At 35.4% G+C, this 16,332-nt stretch overlaps 1 protein-coding gene across 1 annotated transcript in view; it reads right to left on the bottom strand.

The window, feature by feature from the left end:
• The window catches only part of LOC128636209 (mucin-5B-like), a 60,844-nt gene extending 46,428 nt beyond the window's left edge, over positions 1-14,416 (bottom strand). The window contains exons 1-13 of the mRNA XM_053689253.1: positions 14,341-14,416; positions 12,687-12,948; positions 11,517-11,631; positions 10,534-10,621; positions 8,526-8,638; positions 5,694-5,904; positions 4,789-4,909; positions 4,318-4,440; positions 4,061-4,199; positions 3,471-3,581; positions 2,807-2,876; positions 1,907-2,044; positions 306-470 (exon numbers count right to left, since the gene is read on the bottom strand). Coding sequence (XP_053545228.1) covers positions 306-470; positions 1,907-2,044; positions 2,807-2,876; positions 3,471-3,581; positions 4,061-4,199; positions 4,318-4,440; positions 4,789-4,909; positions 5,694-5,904; positions 8,526-8,638; positions 10,534-10,621; positions 11,517-11,631; positions 12,687-12,948; positions 14,341-14,416 — 1,732 coding nt within the window. The remainder of the gene's footprint in view (positions 1-305; positions 471-1,906; positions 2,045-2,806; positions 2,877-3,470; positions 3,582-4,060; positions 4,200-4,317; positions 4,441-4,788; positions 4,910-5,693; positions 5,905-8,525; positions 8,639-10,533; positions 10,622-11,516; positions 11,632-12,686; positions 12,949-14,340) is intronic.
• Positions 14,417-16,332: the final 1,916 nt, after the last annotated feature.

Here is a 16,332-nt window from a genome sequence, read left to right as displayed (position 1 = left end):
AAGAGATTTAACTTGATTTAAAGAATCCCCTAAATGATTGGATTTGTTTAACATATTTATTTCTATTTTGTATGTTTTCTGGAAATCAATATCATGAAGAGCATATTTTGTGAAAGGTTTATTAGGTGGGTAAATAAACACTTAGATTATGAGATTTGGAAAGTTCTGACTATATTAGAAAGAAACTTCCATTTATCAAATGTTTAACTGTAATAACACAGAACCTCTCTTTTATATATCTGTTTCTATCCAACCTCTTCAATAGATTCCTCCATACCCAGTTATTTAGAATGTGACCCACGTACCATTTTCTACGCTGAGTGAGCAGGGATTGTCATATATATCTTTCACATCATTACAATCTCCTTGACTCCTAAATGTGTTGGCAAAGGCAGCGGCCGTCCCCTCCAAAACTCCACCCATCGATCGGTAATCATCTGTCCGCACATTGTTAAAGTCTCCGCATAGACCTGTCAAACACCAACAAAAACTCAGGATTCTAATGTTTCAAGTATATTTTATTTAACAAATAATAAGATTACAAACACAAATAATGATAGACAATAATATATTATTATTAATATTATTGTCTATAATAATACATAGACAATAATATAATATAATAATAATACAAAGACAATGCAACAGCACTTAATCTGTATTTTTTATGATACATTTTAAATACTACTTTCATTTCCCTGCCCACTGTATCATGTGACAGTTATCATCCAATTACAAGCTCATATGTGTATACACTGTGAACCCTTGCCCATGCTCAGTAGGAGCTGGTGCCTCAGAAAGTGTTCACATAAAAAGGTTGAGCACAAATTTATATTGTCAGTTGTTTAAAAACTGCTGCTCGATCTGAATCATGAGTTTAATTTTGACTTAAGTGTCCCTATTACATTTCTAAATATATTTATATGCCATAACTTTCATTCTAATGTTTATTCTGTTTAAATTGCAGAACATATCCTTAATATTTTGTGTCCTCTAATGTTTAGAATGAAAGTGAACACAATTGAACACAACAAATATAAAACTGTACATAGTATTTAGTCATGTTTATAAGGTTATAGACAACATAATATTGATAAGTATTGTTCTTGGTGACAAAGTTTACACGGCCAGTTAAAGGGCCATAATACCCAAATGTTTAAACACTTGAAAGTGATGCAGCATAGCTGTAAAAAGCTGACTAGAAAATATAACCTGAACATCTCTATGTAAAAAAGAAAGATATTTTACCTCAAAAAATCCTCAGTAGCCACCTCCCATTGTAAAGGATTTCTAAGCAGCATATTAGTGTTTCTGTCCCGGGACAACTGAAGGGATGAGCATCGTGAACTCTCATATTATTTCACCAATCAGGTAAAGGAAGCTTACTATGAAATCTCATGAGAGTTAAGTCAAATCTCATGAGATCACAGTAAGAGTTCATGACCTCAGCACTGCTGATGTTGATTGGCTGCTGTTCATTTCTTCATTTTTTTAATTTTTTTACCTGCAGCTGGGAGCAGCTAAGTATAACTTTTTACACAGAACTAACTCTACTGAGCTGAGGAGATTGTGAGGTAAAATATCTTCCTTTTTTACATAGAGATGCTCAGGTGATATTTTCCTGTTAGCTTTTTACAGTTATACTGCATCAGTTTCAAGTGATTTAGCATATGAGTATTATGTCCCTTTAATTCTATAGATTTAAACCGCAATATGGTTTAAAAAAATATTTTGAAGCCTAATCTTGTGAAAAATTGGTTATAACAGAGTTTTCTAATGGATTGGAATGTTTTCAATTTAAACACTTGCCAAGGGCAATGCGGGACAGTTTGCATATAAATTCTAATGGATTTGATTTAGGTCATGGTGTTAGCTACACAATGTATATCTAAGAGATTGGACTCACCGCATGTATCCCCCTGGAATTTAGGTTTCAGAACCACAAACAGCTGCATGATAGGTGAGAGCTGGACTTGAACTTGAATTCCATTGAAACTCTGAATAATCAGGTAAAAAGAGGAAGGCTGGAAAACCGCAATGTTTTCTGGAAAAAAGAAATAATGGTTTAATAACCAACGTGATGAGTGCCAAGAATGTAGTTAGCCTTCAAATTTACCATCCTAACTATACTTAATTATGGCATCAATTACGATCCTCAATTGGATACCAAAATGTATCTAATGATTGTATACAGGGAACCAATGTTAGAGTCTGAGGATTTCAGTTGACAAAGTTTTTTTCTAATTGATTGGAATTAACCTCTATATTAGTTAATATGATTACTGTATCTTCATTTAAAGATAGCAAGATTGGATTTATACCAATTCTTGTAGTTTTAAAACAGTTATTGGCAAACAGTACAAATACTTAGCAGAGTCATATGAATGGTGCATTATGCACTTTCTAGAAAGATTCGGGGAATGCCATTTGTTTCAATAGGAATTACCACATAAGTCTTAAAACCGTGAAAAATATATATGATGAGCTATATCTAACCTCAGCAGGGGTGTGTTCATTTATTTAAAAAGTGTGGTGCTAATAAAGCTTCATATTAAGGGATATGAATGATACAGATAGGGGGGTATCACTATCTTTTTTTTAATTCAGGCTATTTTTAAGCCTATTTCCCAACAATTTACCAATTTTCTTGTTCTGAGAAATGCAAACGACATGTAAAAAGGTTATACCCTAACAATCTATGGCTATTGACAACATTTAAAAGTGATGGAGGTAGCCATAAAACCAGCACTGACCCTCAAAGAGACATAGGGAGCAGCAACAGTCAAGAAAGTGATATTGCATGTACCTGTGACCAAAGGTATCTGTGTGTAGATGCCATTCAGGAGAACAGTTCCAGAAGATTTAACTGTGACAACCTATATAGAGAAATATAGTCAGCTTTGAAGTTTCTTGTGACAGGGTAAATGTTAGTAGAAGATATTGCAATCTGGGGCTCCGACAGCCTTTGGGGACTAGTTGGTTAATTTATGAAGGTAAAACCATAGTTTTATGAAGTAATTATAGATATGCAGGTTTTCTACCATACGTGACTTGATAACACTTAGAACATTGGAAAATGGACATCTGAAAATCTCAGTGCAAGCCTGACATTACAATATGATACTAGAATAGACTGTGATGCATCCATTTAAATAGATATGGGAGGAACTCAATACAGAAGGAGCAGCTACTACTGGGAGCTAGATGAACACATCTGGTGAGCCAATGGCAAGATATACGTGTGGAGTTATCAATCAGCAGCTAGTTCCCAGTAGAGCATTGCTGATCCTAAGTCTACCTAGGTATGCTTCCCAAAAAGGATACCAAGTGATCAAAGCCAATTAGATAATAGAAGTAAATTGGAAAGTTGTTTAAAATTGCATGATCTACCTAAAGTTTAATTTCTGACTTTACTATCCCTTAAATGGAAGGTTTGGATAGGCTGTAACAATAAATAGCCTTAGACTTACAATATTTCCTTTATCCAGGGACAGGGTAACGCTCTTCAGACAAGTCTCAGTATCTGTTACGCCGCATCTCCTGAGCTCGGCCAGCACTGTGAACGTGCTCGTTTTACAGTCCTAGACAGGAAACATTTATTGGTTGATATCAGATATGAACTTTAATCTTATTCCATGTAATGCATACAGTTTAGATGACAAGTACTCATTTATTTTAGTAGGATAAATAACAAGAACATTTGTATTTATGTATCATTTTATTTGTATTACATTATATATGAAATGGCAATATAATAAAATTGTTCTCTACTCATATCAAGCCCTTTCTGTACTAATTTAAAATTTCTAGAACATGAAATGTACTTGGTAACATTTAAATAGAAGCATCTTTGCAATATAATTCCATTAGCAAAAATGCTTCTAGTAAAAGGTGGCATATGCACATATCCTGTGAGGGAATCGTGCACCAGCATTCAAACACCCCACCTTCTCAGTAAGTCAGCACAACATGTATTTAAAACTGCAAAACACCCAAGCACATTTCAATTTGACCTTTCTATTCCTTTAAGAGTTATATTAGTTTTTATGTATTTAAGTACCTTAGTAAAGATGTAACTACAGTCTCCATGAAAGTTGTAGTGACCACCATCATAGGTGTGAACATGAGATCCCCCTTCAAGAGAACAGTGTCCAGGACACGGCAGAGTCTGGCAGCTCCACTGACCTCCTTCACAGGCGCTGATAGGAGAAGAAATGGTCATAACACAAACTCAACAGGTACAGAATAAAACCACTTGTACAGGAAACAGACATAGGTAAATGTGTACGCCAGTAAATACAACATTTTAGTAAATACCATGTGCGGCAGTTGCTGTTGTAGGATTCTCCTGGTGCGTATTTTCTATTGTTGTAGGTACAGAAGCACTCAGACACTGGCACACAGCCTCTGTTGTCAATGTCATCAAATACAGTTCCTGGAAGAAGCACATATAGCAATAATTTCAGCTCTTGAATGTATTTATAACTCATTTATCTATATACACTTGAGTTGCTGTAGACAGTACAGAGCTTAAGAGGAGCTGGTTGTCTTTCCTATTGATTTTAATGTGCTACACCATATAACTTCTATGCCATTCAATACATAGTTCTAGAATTTACAGGCTACATGTAAATTTTGTCTTAGATGCTGGTAGTCTAGATATAATATATAGGCACCAAACATCTGAGTAGACTACTTTTGTTTGGTATTCAGACCAGGCTAAATACATAACACACAGGTGTAAGAAGCTGCTCTTCCAAAATTATTTAAGGAGAAACTTACCAGGGGGGGCAGAAGCAGCCGTCTACACAATGTTCTTCACACATTAGCGTCCTCTCTTGGTTTGAGCAGGTATCCATACATGGGGTGCCACATTCCATGTAGGTCATGTTCATTGGGCAACTTCTCTCTACCAAACAAAATCCTTCTGGTTAGTGTGAGGCAACAAAAGTCACATTTAGGAGGACAGCTACTGTGGAAAACCTTAATTTTACATAATAGTTTCATAAATAATTAATATGATAGTTGAGTGGTTACTGATAAAATTTATATTCTAACAAACAAGAATGTATAACAATAATTGTATCCCTTTATATACAGTGTATACATATGCATATATTGTAAAGGGACTTGCCATGTATGCAAACACTCAAATTGTTAAAGAATAGTAGCATTTGTTAATACACCATGTTTTATTAATTGGTTGATGAGTAAAATATTTGTAAAATAAAACACTGGTTTCAGAACTGATCACTGCCCCATTTACAGAATGGCTTACTATATTGTTTGTAAGTATTTTAGGCAAAAGACGGCTCAGAAAGGTTTGGTGAGACCCAGTATTACCACAGGGTTAGGCATTCTACTGAGGATCAAGGCAGTGATTTCAGTTAAGGATGAGCTAGAATATGTATGTGTTCTAAATACAACACATGTGCTGCCTTTAAGGATCGTACTGACATATATACATGAGCAAACAATGTAAAGACCGGCAGGCTTCTCAGTGCATAGATCTTTGGTAGACCAGGGATGATTTTCACAGCATGGGTTAAAGCTAATGAGCAGATGCACTATCAACCCATGGTCTCCTTAACTTATCAGGGGAAGCGGAAACATTTATATAAAACTTTGGTCTTTGATGTACAAACTAGCCAAGTCCTTAAAGGTTTAAACAGATGTGTGTCTTTAATACCTACCACACAATTGCTGATTTCTCCAGGATTGAGGCTTCCCACCAGCATGGGCGCATTGCCGTGAGTACTCAGCCAGGGTGGCACAGACACAGGATACCTCAGTAGGAGAATTGCAGCTGCACAGATCCGACACACAGGAATCTACATAGTCACCCATGGGAACGAGCAGCACACAGTCTGCAAAGGCTGAACTGGCGAGCAAGCTGGAACATATCTGCTTCTGCAAGAACATTACTTATTGGTTACTCTTTTATGCCACAAAGAAGAAGTCAATATAAATTTAGAACACAAAGTAAACTGAAATGAAATAGATATGAGAGCCAAAATGTTTCTTTCATGATTCAGATAACTCATGCGATTTTAAACAACTTTCTAATTTACTTCTATTATCAATTTGTCTTTGTTATCTTGCCATCTTTGGTTGAAAAGCAGGGATGTATGCTCAGGAGCCGGCACATTTCTGAAGCACTATATGGCAGCGGTTTTGCAAAAATTGTATCCATTTGAAAGAGCACTAGATGGCAGCACTATTTCCTGCCATATAGTGCTCCAGACACCTACCTAGGTATCTCTTTACCTAACAATATCATGGGAACAACACAAATTTGATAATAGAAGTATATTTGGAACTTTGTAACAATGTTCTGCTCCGTCTGAATCACTAAATAATATGTTTGGGTTTCATATCCCTTTAAAACAAAACAAAGTCTTGATCTCGGAACACACTGACATAAGACCATTAAAATACATTATTCCGAGGGATAGCCATATTCTCCTTGACAAATGGGAAAATAAGGGACTATATAGGGTGGCAGACTTTTTACATAATGGATCCCCACTCACATTTATCCAACTACAAGAGAAGATACATCCACTCTCCCTGCACTGGTTCTTATACCTACAGATACTATCTGCCGTCCGTACTTATACTCAAAAGAGAAATAGGAGACAGGCCACATCACTTGAGAAGCAGTGTAGTGCAACACATAGACCTAAACACGCAATTTCCAGCATGTATCTGGCTATCCAGTCATCTAAAATTTAAAGTAAACCACCCATTGCCTGCAGGTGGGAAACAGATCTAGGACTGGACATATCGGGGAAGGAATGGGATTCAATAACAAGTGAGGCTAGCAAGGGATTACTGAGCGCATACTTGAGGGAAAACAGTTTCAAATCGGTGTTTAGATGGTATCTGCACCCCGAAAGGACAGCACATTCTGTTAAAGGCAGCTCAAATGCTTGTTATAGAGGATGCCAAGCCAAAGGAACTTACTCGCATATGTGGTGGGAATGCCCCTTAGTTAAGGGGATATGGAGGCGAATGTCAGATTTTATATCTAGGCTTTTAGGGGATCAAGTTATTGTCACAGCCCCACAGGCGTTATTGAATGTTAAAAACAAGGCCTACAATACACATATTAATACATTTCTTAGAATCATATTTACTATTGTTAGGATTTCCATCGCTAAACATTGGAAGACAGGGGTACCTGAGTGGACGGAGATTATTCTCAAAATTAGGAATATATATGCAATGTATGAGACAGCTGCTCACCTACAAAACACCATGGACACTTTTGGCAAAATCTGATTTTATTGGATAACGGAGGGGGACAACAGTGACTACAATTAGATAGAGGGCTCAAGTAGTATCCGCTATCTTAAAAGGACAGAGAAAACTGAGAGACTACACAAACGAGGTTGGGGGGGGGGTATGTGAACACAGTGACCTATAGTTTTTTTTTTTATCTTTATCCGTTCAGTCTATATTCATAAGATGTTTAATTTGGAAAATGTAATGGATGTTCAAAAAATTTGTAAAATGAGTGGCAATCAGATGAACCAACAGGAATCTACTCTATATTGGAGACATTACAAGATTACAGAGAGACTATAAAGCTATAACACCTAGTGTTGGGGTGGCTCTTCGTGATATGGTTTTTGGAATCGTTTGTATTTTTTCTTTTTTTGTTTCATTCTGTATTGTACTCAATAAAAAATTATTTCAACTACCTTTAGTAGCGCGATCTACCCCTGAAATAGGAGGAGAGAGTTCATGCTGTCTCCTCCCCCGTTCCGTTCCCTTTCCTTCTTCCCCTCCTTTTTTTTTTTTTTCTCTCTATCTCTCTCTCTTTCCTCTGCCTCCTTCTTTCTTCTTTGTATCTCTTTCTTTACTCCCTATCTGGGGGAGATGTGTATAATCCCTATTTATTCAGTTGTCTGACAAATTTGTACGTGGGCCCTGTTGGCTCACTTTCTATTCACCCCTCTTCTAGGGCCAAATAATGCCCGATACCTGTTTTTTTTCCTTCTTTGTTTCAATATTGACTACTATGAGAATGTACACTTATGACACACCTATTTTACTATTTCTGATTATTCCAATATGTGCAATGTATACTTCTGTTAACCAAACATACTGTTATACTATGTTATATGATATGTTCTGATGTAATGCTACTCTAATATTACTGTACGGTGCATTTCTATTCAATAAAGAAAAAAATATTTACAAAAAAAATAAAAAAAATTATTTCAACTAAAACAAAACAAAGTCAGTAATATGAAGACATTTTTGGCCATTTTTGCTTGGATTAGACCTTGAGCTTGTCCTGTTTACATCACAACTTTAGCCTTTTGTGTTGGGCTCTGAGCGCCACTTCATATTTACAACTTGATACAGACACATTTGTTTGTAAAAACATAAACCAGAAGTGTGAGCTGAATACAGAAACTTCAAAGTATTGGTTTTTAATTCACCTTCAGTAGAATAATATAAATGCCTTATGGTGTCATTAGAAAATTAGGAATCAGAAGTTATGTTTAGGTGACACTTACCAAGTCGCTGCAGTTTTTGGGGGCAGAGGCCACAGGATCTTCACACTGTTCTGTGGGTCCGTTCCACTTCTGCAAGTTTCCAAACTGCAGAGGGGTCAGTTGTATATCTGTAAAATAGAAATGTTTTTTTTATTAGTGCATTTGTGCAGTTTGAAAAATGTAGGAAATATTTAAACAGATTGTATGGCTTAAAGGGACATATACACTCATTTTTTCTTTGCATAAATGTTTTGTAGATGATCTATTTATATAGCCCATAAAGTTTTTTTTTTTAATGTATAGTTTTGTTTATTTTTAAATAATATTGCTGTGATTTTCAGACTCCTAACCAAGCCCCAAAGTTTTATGAGAATACTGTCAGATACCTACTTCAGCTTGCTCCTGTTTGTGTAAAGGGTCTTTTCATATGCAAAAGAAGGGTGAGGGGGAGTGTCTTATTTTCCACTTGCAGTGGGCTTTCCGGCTACCTTTTCAACAGAGCCAAACTAAGAGCTTCTAATTAAGTTTTTAAACGGTTTTATACTGGATTTTTATATCAGTATCTGTGCATCTTATTCTTTATAGTAGTGTCTATTACATGCAGTTATATGAAAATGAGTGTATACTGTCCCTTTAAAGGGACAGTCTAGTTAAAAATAAACTTTCATGATTCAGATAGGGCATGACATTTTAAACAACTTTCCAATTTACTTTTATCATCCATTTTACTTTGTTCTCTTGATATTCTTAATTGAAAGCTAAATCTAGGTAGGCTCATATGATCATCTCTTAGCCTTTGAAGGCAGCCTCTTATCTGAATGCATTTTGACATTTTTTCACAACCAGAGGCTGTTAATTCAAGTGTGCCGTATAGATAACATTGTGCTCAAGCATGTGGAGTTACCTAGGAGTCAGCACTGATTGGCTAAAATGCAAGTCTGTCAAAAGAACTGAGATAAGGGGCAGTCTGCAGAGGCTTAGATACAAGGTAATCACAGAGGTAAAAAGTATATTAATATAACTGTGTTGGTTATGCAAAACTGGGGAATGGGTAATAAAGGGGTTATCTATCTTTTTAAACAATAAAAATTATGGTGTAGACTGTCCCTTTAAACACTGAAAGGGACAGGTTATTCAGTAGTCTATGTAGGCAGCAGCCAATAGTGCCTTGCCTTTAAAGGGCATCTTTCTAGCAGGTCATACGGTAAAACTTTAATACATTTTTCCCTTCTTTGTTCAGCTACAACGTACAGCCAATCATTAACTGTACTAGTTAATGCAAAAAGCAGATGTTTGTTGTTTAGTATAGAAAGATCAGGTTAGTTATGATATCAGCGTGCACGAGTGGGTTAACTGGCACGGAGCACCTAGGTTTAAATCAGAATTGCTCAACAATTATTTTCAATTGGAAAAGAGACACCGGATACTTGACATGTGTGACTGAACCTCTGACTCAACTATACTCATACAGAGATATTCTTAAAGGGATACAAAATGTACTTTTATTATTGAATTTGCATTATTCCCATGGTATTGTATGTTTAAGAGATACCTAGGTAGGTATCTGGAGCACTAAATTGCAGGAAATAGTACTGTCTTCTAGTGCTCTTGCAAATGGATAAGATTCTTGCAAAGCTGCTGCCATATAGTGCTCTAGACACGTGCCCGCTCCTGAGCTTACATCCCTCAATACATAATCTCACATACAACATGTAATTACTATTTCTTTAAAACAAATATTTTTATTGTGTATTTTGCCTGTATTTCCTGCCCTTTGCCTCTGAAACTTGTGTTTTGTTATATAACCACTTGAAAAACTAGATCTTAAACAAATCTTAACCCTATAACATTCTAAACAGTAATTACTTGATTTTTATCTGTGTCCCTAACTGGCTACATCGAAGAAGAAAACATCAGCAAAACAGGGCATTTTAAAAGGTCTACCAGTGGACTGTAAAACATTTATTTTGTGTGTAGCTATTTTAAACATCCAGCAGAACATGTTTTAATGGAACAAACGTACCATTCACATGAAATTCGTCCTGGGCTTTCCCGTTGTAATTTCCGCACAATCCACATGTACTGTTGATATATTTGTTTGGCAGGTCCAGCTAGAGATAAAAATATACACGTGTCACACAAGACAACGGCAGAGATAAAATGCTTTATATTAATAGGGATTTCAAATTTGTGCATTGGTCTGGGTGCAATGATTAAATGAAAATGGAACACAGTTCAATAGACTCTAAAAAGATCTCTGCAGTGAGACAAATCCCTCTAATAGTTTTAATTGACTTTAGGACTAATTAACTGAAGCCACTAGGCATTATATTTAAAGAAGTGCAAGGCAATACTTAACACAAATGACATATTATTCTATTTTGATCCTATGTTTAGAACATTTTCGTATAAATTCAATACTTTAATTTATAGGAAAATGAAAAAATATCCCAATGTCAATGTTTTCTTTCTGAATACTGATTTGTTCACTGTTTTAACCATTTAGTGAAAAAACAAAACGATCATATTTATTAAAATGAGCGCTATGTGCATGTGATTGACAGCCATGCAAAAAATATTGTTTGTTTGGAAACCATTTTGATAACTGTATTTTTTTTTAACTGATTGGAACAAATTCAAATTTGAAAACATTTCAATTGAGATTAACTAATGTATTCCAAATTTTCAGAAGAATAAATCAGTTTATCTTTTGCCTTGTTTTTGTCATCATCTCACACCATCCTTCACTGGGAATGTGTTCCCCCCTCTTCAGATAATATAAAGTCCAACCCTTCACATTTTGAAAGGCATTTATCAAACTTTAGGTTGGAAGGACTAAGAAACCTTCCCTGCTTGTACAGCCCCATACACTGCGCTAGCACAACCAATCACAAGACAGGACTTGTCGATCATCCCAGATGAATCAGTCTACACACACACATAGATATATATTTGATTATAGCCAGTTATAGACTATAGAAGAATGATAGGTAAAACTTTCCGCACCATGATAGCGTCGTCTTCGTTCCACATAAAGACAAGGCCAGTTTTGGATGTCACAGTTATATAAATGCTGCTTCTCTGTACTTGAATCCCATGCTGGCTGTATGGCAGAGAAACGCTGGAAAAACAAAGCATTTGTCCTTAAAATATCACTGAAACATATATTAAATGCACAACTAAGCATCTTATAAAATATTTACTTATCTTTAGTAACATACATTTTGTAATGTACTTGCATTATTGTATTTGCCTTCTTTTTCTGTAATTTAACTCTGAACATTCTATTTTCATCTGTCTCAAAGGGGCTGTAATATGCCCTGGAGGATCCAAAACTTTGACACTGTACAATGCTACCTAATGAATACTTAATCTAGTGTAATAGCTTATATATATATATATATATATACACAGTATATAGATATACACAGTATATATACACAAGCTATATATATATATATATATATATATATATATACACATATACACAAGATATATATATATAGCATTACCCGGGTAAAACTGACCTTACCCAAACGGCTGTGGGTAAAGCCTGATGTAATTCCCCCATCTACACTATTTCCCCCCCCCCCTCTGTCGTGGGGGTTGAAGGGGGGCGCCCCACCGATCCTCTGGCATCCACCCCAAGTGAACCTTGGGGAATGAGGTTTACAAGGGGTCTTGAACCTTGAACCCCTGCAGGAGGAGGCAAAAAAGATAGTGAAGTTGGGGGAGTTACAGTGCATCGTATATATGTTTGATGCTGTGATTCGATCACTCTGAGGGGATCTATGATCTTACATCAGGCTTTACCCACAGCCGCTTGTGTAATATCCTAGGATTACCCAATATCTGACTTTACCCATAACACACACATATATATATATATATATATACACACACACAATATATAACAAATATTTATTATACAGTGCTTATTTGGGGAATTATATTATGCTCACAAAATTAAGTTAAAATCCCTTTAATCTTTCATTATTTGTTTTTTGTCTGTTTCCTTAAACACCTCATTTGACTACTATATCCCTCCCTACACCATTGTTTTACCATCATTTATCAAAGCATTTGAGTCACCTATACCCCTTAGTCATTATTCTACCCTAAGTATAATGCTCTTTATCATTGTTCTCCCTTGTCTGCTACAATTTAGTCACTCACCTTTCGCCTGAAACTAAGACTTCTGCTCTTGTCATCTCAATAACTGAACCCTCCAACTTCATCACAATCTTAGACAATGATGTATCTCCTTGACCAGGGGAGCGTCGGATTTGGATGTTAAAGTCCTCAAAGGTGTTCTGGCAGTGGGAAGAGAAAACATAGTTGCAGGTTCCTGGGAACTGGTAGATGTCGCCGTCAAAAGTCTTATAGTGAGATTGTCCCCATGTACTGCAGACGCGACCATTGTGCGGGGCATTCAATACTGAAAAGAGATATTTATTTTTTAGTGTTTTGTGACAAAGTATAAAAGTGAACATCACCTAGAAATATAGTTTATTCATCTTCCCATGTAAAGGGATAGGAAAGTCAAATTAAACTCACATGAATCAGATAGAGTATGTATTTTCAAGACACTTTTAAATTCACTTCTATTTTCAAATATACTGTGTTCTCTGGGTATCCCTTGTTGAAAAAGAATATGTACATATCTTAGACTAAATGGAGCTAGCTGCTCATTGGTGCCTACACACATTTGTCTCTTGTGATTGGCTAACTAGATGTGTTCAGCTAGCTGCCAGTAGTGTAATGCAGTTCCTTCAGCAAAGGATAACAAGAAAATGAAGCATATTTGACAATAGAATTAAACTGGAAAGTTGGCTAACACTGTATGTTCTAGCAAAATTGTTAAAGAAAATTTTGGGGTTTGCTGCCCCTTTAAGTAAGGCCCTAGGCAAAACTTACTTATGATTCGCCTTTTAAAAATGTATTCTCCCTCTAATTTGATCTACATAGCTGAAATCAACAATGATTGATGTAACCTCCATACATTCAAGCACTAAGACATGAGTAGTTTAACCATCCCCTTGTTGCACAAGGTCCTATACGGTTACCTAGTTTAACTACGGTGCTGTTGTTCATTTATTATTTCATATTATTCCCAACCTTTTCCCTTATTTTACATTTTATTTCAAATGGAATCAAATGGATTAGCCTAAACCCCAGTATATTTTTCTACTGCCATATAACATACTGTAGTTAAAAAAAAAAAAGGTTTAATATCAAGAGATGTCAGCCCATTTGTGACGGTTTTATTAAACAAACAAAACCAAAACAAAAAAACACAGGAATGGAGGTCAGTTTGTTTTTTAATAAATGTGGCTAATTTATACAATTTCCAACATGCATCAAGCTTGGCATTGTTAGGAAACATAATTTAAATGAACTATTTCAATCCAAAAAACAGAGGAGGGCTTATAGGCATTTAAATGGATTGTTTTGTACCATAAATAAAAGATAACGAGTCCTGTTTTTAGTAAATCTAGGGTCACGTGTCCTAGAGTAAGAGGTGTATAGGTTGGTAATATTATTTCAGTATCTACCTATCTGCCTGCCTATTACCACACTACATTTTCTTCATTCTACCTAGTTGTATATATAGATTAAAGGACAGAAATAGATTAATATAGAGATATAAATATAAATAAAATAGGGATTAAACAAAAAAGAAATATAATATAATAGTTATTTTATTTATAATATACCCACATACTTATAGATTGACAGAGAGATGGTTACCTCACTGGACACGTTGCATTAATAGACCTTTGATGAAGATATGGACCAGAGAATGTAAACCCATAGATAAATCACTCACCTCTTGGAAGAATTGTAGCAGAACAATGAATAATGATTGCAGACAGGATCCAGATAACTGGTCCCAAAGTCCCCATTGTTGAATACTGTGTATGGGGACACAGCAAACTTAAAGTGGCATAGTTCTCTTTGGAAGAGCTGAATATTTATAGGGCATCTATCCTCACCTAACTATGGGAGGGTCAGAGGGGTCTTAACCATAAACCTAGCAATTACATCACAAGTAAAACTCTAAATTCGTTTAATTACGTCAAAGATCTGTGCTGATTGAATAAGATTATATTCATCCTGTAGTGCATCCTTGACATTAAAAATAGTATATACTCATTATAGGATTTGTTATTCTGAGCAGTCTAAGTGATTATCACTCTCCTACACTACAGAATACGGCCCTTATCTTTTTTATATATATTTTTTGTTGAGGAGTTAGAAATGACAACATTAACAGATGTATGTATAAAATACATCATACACAATATTACATGTCATAGTGGGATGAAGATATATCACAGAATAACTAGTCAAATGCCCCAGTAGATATCTGGGTATGATGGATAATGGATAACAAACAGTGTGTCCACAGTAATATTGGGCATTATGGTAGAAAAGTCTATATCTATATCTCTTTAACCTCCCCTTTTAATAGACAAATTTTCAGATCAATTGAATAATATTTTCTAATGAAATGAATGCATTGTAGTTAACATTTTCTAGTAATTAGTTTTGAATCAACTACGTGTATACTTTGGGGAACTGTGTTTTATTTATTTAGTTTCTAGAAATTAGACATGTGCGTTTCGTTTCAAAACGAAATTCGGACGAATTCGCCAAATTCGGAGATATGAATTGATTTGAATTTCCTAATTACCTTAGCAACTAAACTAAACTAATCCGAATGCATTTGTAACGAATAAATCTGAATTTGTTCGGATTTATTTGTTACATTCGCATGGCCAAGGACTAATCACAATTCAGTATTAAAATTAAATTTAGTGAGATTTAGTGAGATAGAACAGTGAAATAATTACGTTTGTGTAACTTGGAACCATCTGAATCAACAAAACACATACCAAACTTCTGAATTTCCAAATTGAATCCGAAACGAATACATCCGAATTTATTCTAATCCGAATTGATCTGAACCGAAATTCGAAAAAATCTGAATCGGTCTGAAATGGACCGAAACAAAATGTTTCCGCTGTGCACATGTCTACTAGAAATGCCATAAGGTAACTTATTTTTCAACTGTGCAAAAAAACAAAAAAATAATGTTACATAAAGGCCCAAGTTAAGTTAGTTGTAAAAATCATGGATAACTGGCATCAAAAAGTTTTTATAATGGGTGTTTGAGGCTTGATATAAAGATCAACATTGTAATGTATGTTTTTGTAGTAATCTTGGGGATCTGCTGTTACTGCACATGCTATAAGTGACACCGTGTTTTAGTGGAATGTGTGCAGTAGATATGAGCTTTGTTATCATTAAATGCGCATCCACAGTTGCTGTGATATTGGCACCGATTACTGACGTAATACACTGCCAAACACTGAAACATGCAATGATGCAACATTATAGTAATCTGCATACATGGCATGTATCCCTTATGATTTATACTGAAGAACCTTTTCTTTGTTGCTAATGACCTTTTTTAAAGGTGTTAGTGTTAAAAGTATGTTCTCTAATAGATTACAATGCTATTGCCTCTCTAATGTTATGTGTTTAACCCAGACATCCCAACCTGCAAAAACTAATTTCAGGGAGGTGGCTTCACCCGCTACTGCGCCGCCACCCCCCTTACAGTTATATATTGGACATCTTGAAACCCTAAATAAGATAGAGACTTATTATTAAAGTAGCTTCCCACTAAAGTCACATTAAAAAAGTAGCTTTTTTTGCACAACCACATACAGCAAACCTATTTTCCAGTGATCGTAAGCTTGTTGAATGCTTAAATATTTTAGAATACGAAGTTTAATTACGTGCAGTAAATAAG

Source organism: Bombina bombina, chromosome 7 (genome assembly GCF_027579735.1).
Source record: "Bombina bombina isolate aBomBom1 chromosome 7, aBomBom1.pri, whole genome shotgun sequence".
NCBI classification, from domain to species: Eukaryota; Metazoa; Chordata; class Amphibia; order Anura; family Bombinatoridae; genus Bombina; species Bombina bombina.
This window is presented reverse-complemented; position numbering and strand designations above follow the sequence as displayed.